Raw genomic sequence first — 14175 nt, forward strand, 5'->3', positions numbered from 1 at the left:
AGTGTTGAGTACATTTCACTGTGCCATCATGAGGAAAGGTGCCTCAACTGTGGACTATGCTACCATGAGGGACAAAGGTACGTTGATGATTTTCACTGTGCGGGTTCTGAAAAACTTTTTGGGATTGAGTTTGCATTGCTAATATGTGTCTGTGAATGGTTGGCTCAAACTTAATCTGTGTAACACAAACTCTGGCTGTTTGGGGGAGAGTTTGTTGCCACAGGCCTTAAACTTGTTAACGAGAACTGTTAAAAAGTGAAACACTGATGAGACTACAATATGCCCGAAACAGGAAAAAAATAGTTACCATTATAACTATGACATAGCAACCCATGACAACCAAACTCCGAAACAGTTAAAAGTGTGAGACAAGAAAACCTTTATGATCTGGAACATTGGGTTCTCCTTGCTTTATCTATTCCTTAGACTCCCCAAGCACAGGTCCAGGTGTGTTCTGTCAGGTGGTGTTTACTCAAAATATGGCGGGAAGACCAATGACTTGCGGCTATTTTCTTACAAGGTTTTATCATTGTGGAATCAAGTGGAAGTTATTCTTTAATAAGAAGATACTTTGTAAACAACGAAGTGCTTTATTCCATCAACGTTTTGTCTTTTTCCTCAGGGCAATTCGGAAAATTCCATAGACGGTTACCGAAATGTTGGTGGAATGAAGTTCTTGTAGTTGCTTTTGTACAAAGAATATTTTTATTCAATGACTTACCAATTTATTCACAGAAGTCAAATCAATTAATGTAAGCCCGAAAGATAGAGTTTTATGGTATGGTAGAAATTCCTCCTGGGAATGTAGTAAAGCAATGTGTTGTTTACGTTCAAAATTGTAACACAAACTCTGCTGTCCGGGCGGTAACTAGCCCCTCCCCACAGAGGCCAGCAATGTTGGGTGGGCTGTATAGAAGTGTGTTTAAATCAAGCTACAACTAAACCTGTTAGTAACTTTTCTATCCTCTGTTTCCAGACATTGAGAAACCAGCAGATGCGGAGTCTGGCTTCGGAGACATGGAGTCTGACACCCCCGAGGCCAACCCCAAAGTGGACCTGTCCCCGGATGGCAAGTGTTCGTGTTGTCCGTACGGTTACCACATCGACCTGGACTTCCTGAAGTACTGCGACGACATCTCCAAGGGGAGCAACATCCCGAAGATCGTGAGACCCAGGAAACCCAAGTCCCCTGGCGGACCGCTGTCTCCTGCCATGGATTACCGTGCTAATACCTTACCGCGAGGCTTCTATCTGAACTCACAGCAAAGCAATCTACCGAGACATGCACCCGTAGTGCCTTCCTCTCCCATTTCTCCCCTCTCCGTCAACACTTCCCTGTCATCAGCAATAAACTCTATACCGGAAACAGTGAAGGAAACAACGGCTACCAAACAAACTGTTCCAGACCCGCGGGAAAACGCCAGTTCTGTGTATGGCTATAACTCTTCTACCCGGAGACCGTCCTTGCCGGGCGACCTCCCGATACCTTTTACCTCACCGAACTCGAACAGCGTGTTCACGATGCCCGCTGCGCTGGCTAATCAGAGCAACAGCGGGTCGTCCAGCTCTCTGTCGTCCCAGCTTTCCACGCAGTCCAGTTCTGGCCAGTTTTCTCCACACAGTGAAATGTCCGGGGACACGAAGCACAGCCTGGGGGTGCAGACTCCGGCCTCGCTTCTTTCCCCGGGCAGTTCTTCGCGTGGGTCAGGCGCGTCGACTCCGCAGCCTCCAGCGGTGAGCTCTGCCATGTTGCAGGGCATCCGGGAACAAATCGCTGCCAGCCTGAAGAGAATAAAGGTCCTGGAGGAGCAGGTGAAAGAAATCCCCGTCTTACAGGTCAAGATTTCTGTTCTGAAGGAGGAGAAGCGCCTGCTGATGATGCAACTCAAGTCGAAAAACGGCGAGCAAAATCTCAAACCTGAAGACACCAACAAACGGGAGAAGCGGGATGATGACAAAGACAGTACGAAGAGATTGCATCGAAGGTCGTTAAGCACCGGATCATTTCAGATGTTGGAACAGCAATGGAAGGAACAACAGGCAGAGCAAGAAAAGCAGAAGCCTTCCAAAGGTGCACCAGAACCTTCTGAGAAGAACGGCACAGCCAAGAAAGCCAAGGTGCCTCCCCCAGTGCCTCCTCGCAGCTTTCGATCTGTCTCAGTTGGAGACACGACCAGTCTTTCAGATATCGTTTGCTACAACAGTGCCTTGCGGACAAGCGTAAACGTGGGCACAAATACCACGGTACCGTCACGCGACGTAGGGGTTGGTTATTCCCCCCGGATGCGCCATGTCGGTGTAGGAATATCCAACGATTTGCTTCAACAGGAATTAGGCATCGTAGAAAACCAGAAGTGCAATACAGCAGTTGTGGAGACATCGGAAGTTGGTGTGGGGGTTTCAGTGGAGCAGAGGGCTGTTGCTGTTGGTAACCACACAGAATCCCGGGATGTTGGCATGACAACGGAACCCGAGGTGGTAAAGAAACAGAAAACCAAACACGCCACCCGAAGCATTGGGGTAATTGTAGATATACCAGAAACGAAAGATGTTCGGACAGTTGGCGTAGGGAGTGGCTCTATCTCTGAGCAGGAGAAGCCCCTTGCAGAGACTGCGTCTGTTTCTACAAACACACCCACTGTCAATACCATTGATAAAGTTACCAATACCGTAGCCGTGAATCTAAAAACGGTAGCAGTTGGGAATTTTTCAGTGAAGGACCTTCTGTGCGACCGCTGCGCGGATGTTAAGACCAAGACCGTTGCAGTGGGAGCGTGTAGTATTAAGGACACAATATGTGATCGTTGCAATAACATGGAGAGTAAAACGGTGGGTGTTGGGCGTTGTACCATCAACGACACCGTCTGTGACAAGTGTACCAACCTCAAAACCAGGAGTATTGGCTGCGCGACGTTGGCAAACTGGAATCAGAAGTCTGTCTCTGTCCTTGCAAAGGTCGAGCAAAGTGACGTTGGCACCGGAGACAGCTCTGTTCTGGAGGAAACAGACTCAGGGAAGGACCAAACGGAGACAAAGGACATCGGAGTTGGAGAAGACTCCATATTCCCCTTGGAGGACGTTAAGCTCCCAGTCCAAACGCAGGTACAGGAAACGGTTAGCATTGTTTCCTCCCCAACTGAGTCTCGTCCCCCTCTGGAGATTATCGAGAGCTCCAGTAGCGATGAGGTGGAGGATGAAGACATGATTCCTCCTCTCCAACAGGCGAGTATTATCAAGACAACAGAACCTCAGGTGGCAGAAGTACAGCCTGTGCACCGGGTTGTCAGGGAGACGGTCGTCAGGGAGACGGTTGTCACGGTTACGTCTCAAGATGGTTACGAGGAACTGGATGGTGAAGTGAAGGAAAAAAAAGAGGAGGAAGAGAAAGAGTCTTTAGAGGCTGTGGATGGATTTGAGAACAAACATGCGCTGTCACCTGGTAAGTGATATGTGGAGAATGAAGGCTTGAAGAAGAAAAATTGGTTGTGGAAAAAAAATAGCCCCCAAAACACAAATAAGGGCATCAAAATGCACATCAAGTTATTGTTTAAAGGTTCCAAAGATTTTATGTCTTATTTATTCAATTGAATACATATACTACTACATTGAATACAAATACTTCTTTAAGTATAACTGTGTTAGACAGCAAAAGAGGAAAGATTTGTTTATGCTGATGGCATATTTTGTATGCTTATTTACCTGTTAATACATTGTATGTCCAAGTCTCATCTTTTTTTCTTGTTTCCCACCCGAAGGCTCGAGCCCCGCCATCTCCAACTTGCGGCCGTTACGGTCGTGCTTGAAGGGAAAGCACTCCACCAAGAAAGTAAACATTAAGAAAGAGATCCAGTTCGTGGGTGTCAACGGCAATGGGTGAGGATAACACAATTTTGTAGGCCATACAGTGCTATTTGCATATACATTGACTATTATGCCTTTGCTTGTTGTTGAGTATGTTTGTTTGAACATTTGTTTATTCATGAAAGCTCAAATCGGCCTGCAAGCTGCTTTTCATTGAGGTCATGAGGGAAGAGGCAAGGGTCAGACAAAGTATATGACAGAGATACAATTTACATTGTTTGTGACAATATGTTCTTATCCCCATTTTGTCGTGATCATACATTTGTATGACGAGTAGTATGACTGTGAGTGTATCCAATATGGCTGCAGAATCTCTTTCGTCGCTAGCATACATAGAGAGAATGAAGGAGAAAAGGCATTTACATGTATAATAGGTTTTGATACCAGGCTAATGTGAGAAGGACCTCATTTCCCTCCCCTCACCCCAATATTGATGCAGGCACTTTTTCTTCATCACATGTTGGGTCTGAAATTTTAACTTTCTGTTTCTTCTCTGTTCAACCATGACGAGTTATTGAGAGGTACTCGTGCAGATAATCGTGGACCACATCTGCCCCCTTGATTTAAAAACCAGGGCCACCCTAAGTCTGCAAAAGTATTTTTTTACCCCAATTTGTGATAAGTTGATGAAGTTGGGCACTTTTTCTTCGTCTCATCTTGGGTCTGAAATTCAACTTTCTGTTTCTTCTCTGTGCAGCCATGACGAGAGCAGCAGCGATGACTCCAGCTCAGAGGAGAGCTCCGAAGATGAAACCGACGACGAGGACAGCAGCAGCTCTGAGTCAGAGTCCTCCGACGAAGGAGGATACAACTGCGAACTGGGCAAGGTCATCAAGAAGGGCAAGGAAGAACAAGGCAAGAAGGACGTCAAGACGATTTCCTCCTCAGAAATCATCTGTGAAGACATCAAGGAAGCGTAAGTATTACTGTAAAGTTGCAATGTAGAATAACAGTAGGGGTCAGAAGAGCTAAGTAACTTTAAATCTTGGCAATGGCGCTAACAGGGATCTGTGTGCAACTTCTTAACTGGAATTTCTCAAGTAACCTTGACCATGCTTAGAACAGGTAAGTAAGACGGCACAATGACCTTCAACTTCAAACTAATGCTATGTGTTGGGACTAAGCTTTTCTGCTGCTAAAGTTTAACCTTGCTTTTCCTAACTGCATGTGGTTGATTAAAAGTTTATCTTACTCTAATGTTGAAACACTGGTGTTTTCATCCTTCTGTGTTTGGGAGTGATTTGGGTTTGTTCTCTCTTAGTGGTCAGCTGGTGAGCAGGGAGCTCAAGGAAACGTAAGTTGTGGTGACGGCATTTCTTATTCCTCTTCTTTGTAGTTTGTTGATTTTCTACTGACCATGTGTTATGCCGACGTTGTGCTCTACTTGTCTTGAGCTGATTTTGTACTGATCATGTCCGGTTGTTATTCTCATGCTGCGCTAACTTGAGCTGATTTTGTACTGATGATGTCTGATTGTTGTGTTGACATCACCCTCCTCTTGAGCTGATGTTGTACTGATCATGACCTGTTGTTACCCTGACATCACCTCCTCTTGAGCTGTATTGACCCTGTCCTGTTTTTGTGCCGATGTTGTGCTGACCCTGTCCTGTTTCCTGCAGGCATGAGTTGAGCGAGGAACTGCAGGAAGCCTGCGGAGTGCTGGAGAAGCATGTCACCACGCCCAAATCTGTGCCGCCTCGGGAACTGGTAAGGACATCAGAGAAATTCTGCTATCTTTCAGTCAGGCCATGTTGATTTGATTATATTGATGACATCCGTGTGCCCATCGATTTTCATCCATTACAAACAAGAAAGCTTCTGAAAAAAGCTGGCCGGTGCGTATTTTGGAAAAAGCCCGGATGTTAAACAAAATCACACGAGTTTTTAAACATCGAATTACTGAATTGGTCTTTCTTCTATTAAAAAAACACTACATGAGATTTGTCTAACAAAGAAAAGAAAAATTTAGCAAGTGGGGTTCGAACCTACGGTCTACGGAAGATAGGTACTGTGCTGTAGACCGCTCGGCCACGCTGGCTCTATTACGCAATAGCACGTATAGAAGGGCTATTTGGTTAAAGTGACCGATCCATGCATCCATGCAACTGCTTCTCCCGTCTCATAGCCGGTGCGTAGCCTACGCACCGGCAAAAAGTTTTTTTTTACTGTACTGTAAATCGTACAAAGCAGCTGTAAAATGAGCACATACATGCTGTAATTTGGAAAGAATGGTACCCAACATTTTTTTCGCAATCCAGTTTTGGGGTTCAGAGAGGATGCCATCCATAGTATCGAATCAACAGGACCTTGCTTTCACAGAGTTATTGTATTCAGTTAGTTTTTTTTTTTTTTTCTGTCTGCCTGGATATGTGTACAAGTCGGTTCCCACTTGCCTGTGTGCAAGTTTGGCCTGGTCAACAGAAAATGAATGATTGGAGACTTGAGGATGAAACACTGAGTCCTGCAGGAAGGCAGGAAAAAACATAGAAACTTGCAATAATGATAAAAACAAGAAATGTACAAATCTCGAAATATTTGATAATTACTTGTTTCCAAATGTACTCTAGCATTGCGCTACTGAGCCACTCCCAATTTGACAACATGGCCTTGACAACCTCCACACCTGCTAGTAGTCTTAATAGTAAGAAAGTCTGGCAGACAGTACTGTGAAAACATTGTTTCTGGCAAAATTGTGTTTGGAAAATGATTTAGTGGAAAAAATTTATAGTCATCATAACTTGAAGGCACACTCAAATTCACAGATGTCCTGGTTACCCCTGATGGTTGTCAAAACATTGTCAATCTGGAAAACAGCACACTGGATATGTTGTCCCTAGGAAAGAATGCCAAAGTCTGGAGAATGAGTTTGGCGATAAAAAGTTGAAAGTGAAAAGCCAGCTTTAAGCTTTCATTAGGTAGTGATGGAATCTCAAACTTGTTATGATCAGTAGATAGCATGCTGTGTTTCATTTTCAGAAGGCTGGTTTCTTGTTTATGAACTCCTTTAGCTTAGTAAACCTAAATGTGTCAGCATGGTCTACATCTAAAGATTGGACGAAAGTGGTTCCCAAACGCAATACACGTAACTGCATCATGTACAGTATACTGTAAAGAGCATCCAAAAAAAGAGGATTAGTGTGTCAGTATTTTAAGTGTTTCTCAAAGTCAAACAAAAATCAATTTGTCAGAAACATGAATGGTACAAAATATGAACTATGTCCAAATTCGTTGTTTTCTCTGAGATAAACACATTTGATCTAATGTTTGAGATAAACACATTTGATCTAAATGTTGTTTTCTTCAGAAGCATTTACAAGCCCATTGTACATTCCATTGTTGCAGTGCAATAAACCTTCAGCCTGCCAAGGTGGCAATTTGGTACTAAATTTGTGTTGGTTACTGTGTTAGACAGCAGGGAGTACACACCCATGAACTTGAACACTGTTTCTTGTTATAGATGATGGCAATGAACACGATCCAGCACGAATGGATGAAGGCCGGCGCTCAGAAGACATCAGATGTCCACGTGGTGAGGGACTACCTGGCAGCGTTTGAGCAGATGGCATCAGGAGTCATCGGCAAAATTGTCAACCTTGCAGATGGAAATGTAAGTGAGAAGGATCCCTTTTTGTATATCTTGCTGATTTATGTTGTGTGAGTTACTGGACAAGGTAATAGGGAACATGTTATTTAATGTAGAGTAAACAATACCTATAAGTATTGCTTGTAGTAATGTAGTAATTGCGATAGCATGTTTTTCTTGAAGAAAATAGTCAACAAGGGGGGTCGAGAACTTGTGCAAATACCTCCTTCTCAACTCCTACATTTCTGTCTCCCAATGGCCCATGTGCATAGTATTCGTATTGTCAGATCTTCTCAGGGCAGAAAACCTTTTAGTAGATGAAAAGTAGATGACCCAAAGTTTGGATCCATGACCATGTCTGTTTCCACCCACAGGGTAACACCGCCCTGCACTACTCTGTCTCACACTCCAACTTCGACATTGTCGAGATTCTCCTGGAGACAGGCCAATGTGAGGTCAACAAGCAGAACAAGGTGACTTTCTTATATTTTCCTTCCTCGTGGGGAAAGGGGAATGTTATTGCTGTGTCTAATGCTAACCCTGACATGTACAAGCCCAACCCTAAGGAAGGACATGCGGTAAACAGCACTACCTTGACGGAGATTTGCCCTCTCATTTGCTGTCTGATTATATTTCTGAGCCTCTGCAGGTTAAAGTTGGTTAGAGTTGGCTTATCAAAAACTTAAAGGAATATAAATTTCACTTCAACTTTTTTCAAGTATCTGAAGTGGGAGAATCTACTTAACACATACTTAAATAGTATGCTTCTATCGCTATCATACAGATGACTATCTACAGTAAAGTTGACAGATTCTTTGCATAATGAATATTTCCCTGTATGGCCCAGGCTGGCTACACAGCCATCATGCTGGCGTCCCTCGCCAAGCTGCAGGGAGACCGACAAATGGAGGTGGTGAAGAAACTGTTCCAGTCTGGAGACGTCAACATCCGAGCCACACAGGTCAGGCAGGAATCCTTGTTTTACTATCTCATGATCAGTGTATCTGTATCAGATTCTGTATGACTAGTATAGCCATCCTTTGTTGTATCACACTGCTTCTGTATCTGTATTTGTATAGCCAGTATAACTGTCCTTCATTGTAACACACTGGCTTCTGTATTTGTATGGACAGTATAGCAGCCCTTGTTATAACACACCGGCTTTTGTATCTGTATAGCCGTACAACCGTCGGCTTCGCAGGCACCATTTGAATGTTGCCTTTTTCCATGAATATTGGGGCACACTGGTATGATTTTACAGAAGACATTCCCTGGAAAACCTAAAAGCCTTAATCATTGTGAAGAAATTAAGCACTTGCATTTGTTTGTGTCCAATATGTAGCTTGGTTCTTAGCTAATCTAATGTCAGATGAAATACCTTTAAATTTGTAGCAAAGAACCCAGTATAATTAGCAAAGAACCCAGTATAAATAGATGCCTAAATTTTGAAAATGGAGGGATGAGTATTATAGCACGACTTGAAGAGACAAACCGTGGCATAACCATTGTACTGTTCTCCATGTTTTTCCCCAGGCGGGACAAACGGCGCTCATGCTCGCTGTGAGCCACGGGCGGCAGGAGATCGTCAAGATGCTGATCGATGCAGGGGCAGAGGTCAACCTGCAGGATGAGGTAGACTACACAATACAAAAGTTACTCACAGCAACTGGATAAGTTTCGTAAATGGTCACACTTTTTGAATGAAAGGTTATCTGTGTTGGTAGAATTCATAGTTGTACAGTTTAAGCTTTTTTCCAACACAAAGAAAGGCACTCACCATAAATTTTCGTAAGAGGTCAGACTTTTGTCAGTGACGAAAGGAGACGTAGTGGAAGTTTCCAGTATTTTGCGTGTGGGTCCCTGTCACGGGTAGGTAGCAGTCGGCTAGTCTTCACACCACACTTCCAAAGCTCTATCCTGTGGGTTCACACTGTCATGGCAGCACACATTGATGTCCTTCTTTCTTAACACACTCCTTCCAAGATTTCCTTGGTCTACCACAACCTTTGTTGCATGGTAACTACAATTTGGAGATTGTACTGAGGGCTTGCCCAGACGAAAGGTAGTGAGGGATTTAGACAGTCAATTTTGACAGTTTAAAAGATAGTGGGTGCGATTTGAAATGTCTGATTTCACAAAACCTATCCAGTTGCTTGTAATTTTTGCTGTGTACTGTATCTTGTTACCTGAATGTCTAATGTTCATCAACATATTGAGGAAGACTCCAGTTTCCCTGTTAGAAACAGCTGGTTTGTTGTAGAATAGGTTCAATGCCATACATTCATAATTGAAGCTTTTGGTGAAGGGGAGTGCATTTCCTCACCACAACTACCAGCATCATGCCATTCATTTCATTTCTACTTTGCTATCTTGTTCTTTCCTTCTATTAACAAAAACCTTGGGTACTATCTAAAGTTGTATAATTCGATTTGGGTCACTTTGAGTACAGTAATATCTGTAATCTACCACAATTTCAGGCAGTTTTCCCTCTTTTCCAGTTATACCCTTCTGCTGCCTAAATTCTTGGTTTATACTACCTTTGAATTTATGACTTTTGACAGCTTTTCTGATAAGTAGCCTCATGCATTTTCGAAAGACATCATATGATCACAAACTAAGCATTCTTGCGATAGTTGTGCATATGTCGCTTAAAAACTCTCAAAATGAGAAAGTTTTTGTCCAAGTTCCTTGTTGACAGTTGTTTCTGTCACAGCCTGCTCGAAAATTCAACGTCGTCAAGATTGTACAGCAACCTACATGGAATTTACCGTGATGTAAGGATCCACTAGACCAGGGCTGTCTCCAGGACCCGTCCTTCCGTCCCAGGACAGAAATTTGCTTTTGGGATGGAAAATAATTTTACCCCATCCGTCCCAAAAAATATATGAAACTGTTGAAAATGCACTTTCATAGGTTAAAATGACATATTTAACCAGAGAAATCAGCAACATGGGCTCCCAAACAATGAATAGGACAGAGACAATTTTTACGCTGGAAACAGCCCTGCACTAGATTCACACTTCTTAGAATAACAGATCCTCCCCCCCCCATCTCTAACCACACCTGTTTCTGTGCTCTCCCGTCTAACCAGGACGGCTCCACTGCCCTGATGTGTGCCAGTGAACACGGGCACTTGGAGATAGTCAAGCTCCTCCTGGCCCAGCCGGGCTGTGATGCTACCATCACTGACAATGTGAGTACCCTAGCCTTAACCTCTTCTTCCTCTCCATGGTACATACAACTCACAATGATCAAACAGTTAGGTTAGGTTAGGTTAAGTCGAAGTCCATCCTGTGTCGAGTCGAGATGGCTGCCCTTGTGTCCCAAACAGTAGAGAGCTTCATTACGTCAAAATAAAAACTGAAATGCTTTTTTGTTAAGGAACAAAGATTTTAGAGTCTTAGTCTTTGTTCTCATCTAGAAAGATACTCAGGAGCTTTTGAAAAAAATTATGAATAAAACCATTCTGCAGCTAGTAGCCAATTGTTGTTTGACAAAGTGACAGTATGAAAAGGAATGTCACATGTAGGGCATTTTAGTGGGTAATAAGGAAGCAAGTTCATTCAGCTGGAATTCTTTGCACATTACTTTGAAAGGAAAAGTCTTGACAAGAAGGGAAGGATTGCATCGCATCCTCTCCTTATTTGCTTCCTCTGTTGTCATCATTAACCCATCATTACTAAAGTCATCCCATCTAAAATGTCACAAATAACACTAATATTTGAAATAAAGACAATAAGTAATGATCACCTGTCAAGTTCAGGTGTATTCAGGTGATATCTTAATTGCCTACAAAGGTATTCCCAAAACAAGATGGCAACTGCATTTAAGGCCTCTTGAACAAGAAGTTGTGTGTTTGATTCCAACTTTGTTGTTCACCCTACATGCACACTACTGGAAAGGTTTGCAATCCTTAGGATCAGACTTTGAGCCGTGGTCCACTGTTTTATTGTGCTTGTCTGAAAGAGCTTTCCCCGGTATAATGAACCTGTGAACACTGTACATAGTATATGTCTTCTCTGTCACAATCAGTGGAAGAATAGCACATCAGCTAGCTACACTGGATCGATATGTATTTCACTTTTCTATAACCTGATGTGCATGATTGACAGGATGACAGCACAGCCCTGTCCATCGCCATGGAGGCAGGACACAGGGACATCGGTGTGCTGCTCTACGCTCAGGTCAACATGGGGAAAACTGCACCGGTAAGGCCGTCTTTCCACTAGACGACAATCGTGCTTCGGCACTAGATTCCTAATGCATGGGTCAATGGGAAAACTAATATGAGAGACAACCCAAAATACAACTACAATTCTAGCACAAGGTTTGCATTCATTGATATTGTTTGTTCCTCAGTTGTTCTAACAGTTATTTTGTTTCATCTCATGCAGGGTGGAGGCAAGGGAAGAAGGTTATCACCCAGGTAAGTAAACATCATCAGAATTAGATTAACATAGTATAGAGAGAATTTGGAAGAGTTTGAGTTAAACCAGAGCCAACCCGATTTGCATGAATCTCAATTATTCTAGACTTTGCACTCCTGAGAAATAGGAAACTTCCTCCTTTTGATATGGATTGGCAATAATAACAGTTAAAAAAGGAACTTCAGAGGGTACTTCAATCCCATTGTAACAAAGTGGAGATGTGGTGCCAGGCCCAATGCATCTTCTGATCAGGGAGGTTGACCCCCTTGTTCTGATGTATGGGCACCTTTAGCTTTTTTAGTAGCAAACATTTTCTTTTCACTGCAAAGACTGTAAAGACGTATTTGTTCACAATTATTTAAATGTTGTTTTTAAATGAACTATTCTCTTTCTCCTCAGCCCAACACGAAGAAAATCACCTTAGCTGTACTTCCGTGCATGAATACATGAAGAGGATCCTTTAACTGCTCATCACCTGGGAGGACCAGTCATCCCTGTTTAACAGTGGTATCACCCAGTTTTATGTTACTTCTATGTCGGATGTCAGATCATGCCACTTTCAGAACAGGGTATATTTTAAAACACTATTTCAGACAAGATGGGAAGATAGTGAAGGGTGATTAAATCATATTGCCACACCAGTGAATTTATGTTCCAAAATTGCTGCAGTGATTTAGCAACTTGCACACTCAAGTGGGGCATATTAAAGTCTGCCTCAAATGTTTATTAAGTAATGTTACCAGTATATTCTGAACCGTCTTACAGTTAACAAGAAAAAAATGGCAAAAGAAGCTTCAGAAATGTGTGACAAAATATCACAGGACTTAAGCAAAGCCACCGTTGGTGTATTGATACGTATTTGTTGAAGATACATGTAACGTTATGTATTTTTAGAAGTAGGGAAAATTTCGTAGCAAGTTAAGAGTATTCCATGTGTCATACTAACACATAATATTATATATTAACATGCCTGAATTGTTCTACGTGCTCTCAGCTCTGCTCAGCAAATGCTTACCACCCCTTTGATAGAGTGGTACTGACCACATCTATGTAGAATATGTCTGCTTCCAGAGCAGTCCACATCCTGTCAAGGGGTGGCAGGACCTGTTGAGCAGTTTAATGGAAGAATGTATTCAATATGTTATTTATTGTAAGGTTTAAATAAGATTTACGTAAGGTACATGTATACAAATACCATGATATCTTTCATTCATTACAATGCAAGGAAGGTTACTAACTATGGATACACTGTCATAAGGTACTGTCCAAGTAGATGAACTACATGTACTTCCTTCCGACATTTAAGATATGTATAGCTGTCTTGTAAACAGGAAGAATACAAACAGTCAAAGTCCTCTACAATTATTAAAACTAGATTGTAAAAATAAATACTGGCCTTACACAGTTGTCGCCAGACACAAGAAAAGCACAAACCGTGCCACCATGACAGTTGTAAATACACCACAAACCCAAGAAGGCACCTTTAGTCAACGTTTGAAAGTGCCATGACATTGTCATTTTGACAACAGAAGTATAAATTTTATACCCTCGAGTTAACCACATGTATGTCACATGTATGGTGATGGATAGAAAAAAAAATGGAATATATTTTGAAAGCAAGAAAAAAGTGCTATTTTAGTATTTCAGGACGTAAATGATAGCAATAGTAAGATTACTTAGTAGTACTAACATGTTAATCTGTGATACAGTTGACCATGCTTCCTCGTCCTGCTAAATCATAGTGATACTAACAACATGACAGCTCTGAATGTTTCATTGTGAATACATAATAATTGTGATGACAAAATCAGCATACAATCTTGAGAAGCTAGAGAGGGTTGTTGGTGTGTGTGTGTGTGGCCTATGGTCGATCTGCATTGCTGAATTTGACAAAAGTGCATGCAGGACTTGAAACTGCAGTTCTTGTGTATACTACCAGGTGTCCTCATGAAATTTGAAGACTTGCATTTTTGGTGAGGCCCAAACAGTGGGCACACTTTAAAGCCAAGAGAAGGGCAAGGAAAATGTATTTGATAGCATAAACGCTTCACCACAGTGTATCTCTCATCACATGGTTGTTGAAATTGGTCTACCAGGGGTTAAAAAAAACATGAAAAGTTGTAGATTGCCACTGCCACATACTCATACACTTCCCTTATTCTGGGTTTTCACATTGACACATACCTTTACTGACCTTTATTATGGTCTAACCATGTTATGGGTTCTTGCAGATTTTACTCACATTTCTGTAGCTAATCTGGCTAGAGGTACATTAACTATTACACAATAGGAAGAATATACGGA

General features: G+C 42.3%; 1 protein-coding gene across 3 annotated transcripts; it reads left to right on the top strand.

Moving 5' to 3' along the window:
* The first annotated feature begins 6 nt into the window (after positions 1 to 6).
* LOC118432012 (KN motif and ankyrin repeat domain-containing protein 1-like) lies at positions 7 to 13971 on the top strand. Of its 3 annotated transcripts, XM_035843485.1 has the most exons (14): positions 7 to 77; positions 977 to 3439; positions 3756 to 3873; positions 4559 to 4777; positions 5123 to 5155; positions 5481 to 5568; positions 7319 to 7468; positions 7819 to 7917; positions 8292 to 8405; positions 8978 to 9076; positions 10536 to 10637; positions 11557 to 11652; positions 11839 to 11870; positions 12271 to 13971. In XM_035843485.1, the coding sequence occupies exons 1-14, from the start codon at positions 29 to 31 to the stop codon at positions 12293 to 12295; spliced, it is 3687 nt and encodes a 1228-aa protein (XP_035699378.1). In that variant the 5' UTR covers positions 7 to 28; the 3' UTR covers positions 12296 to 13971. The 3 variants fall into 3 exon arrangements, with proteins under 3 accessions (XP_035699378.1, XP_035699380.1, XP_035699379.1); XM_035843487.1 differs by lacking the exon at positions 10536 to 10637; XM_035843486.1 differs by lacking the exon at positions 5123 to 5155.
* The last annotated feature ends 204 nt before the right edge of the window (positions 13972 to 14175 follow it).

Source organism: Branchiostoma floridae, chromosome 15 (genome assembly GCF_000003815.2).
Source record: "Branchiostoma floridae strain S238N-H82 chromosome 15, Bfl_VNyyK, whole genome shotgun sequence".
Taxonomy (NCBI): domain Eukaryota; kingdom Metazoa; phylum Chordata; class Leptocardii; order Amphioxiformes; family Branchiostomatidae; genus Branchiostoma; species Branchiostoma floridae.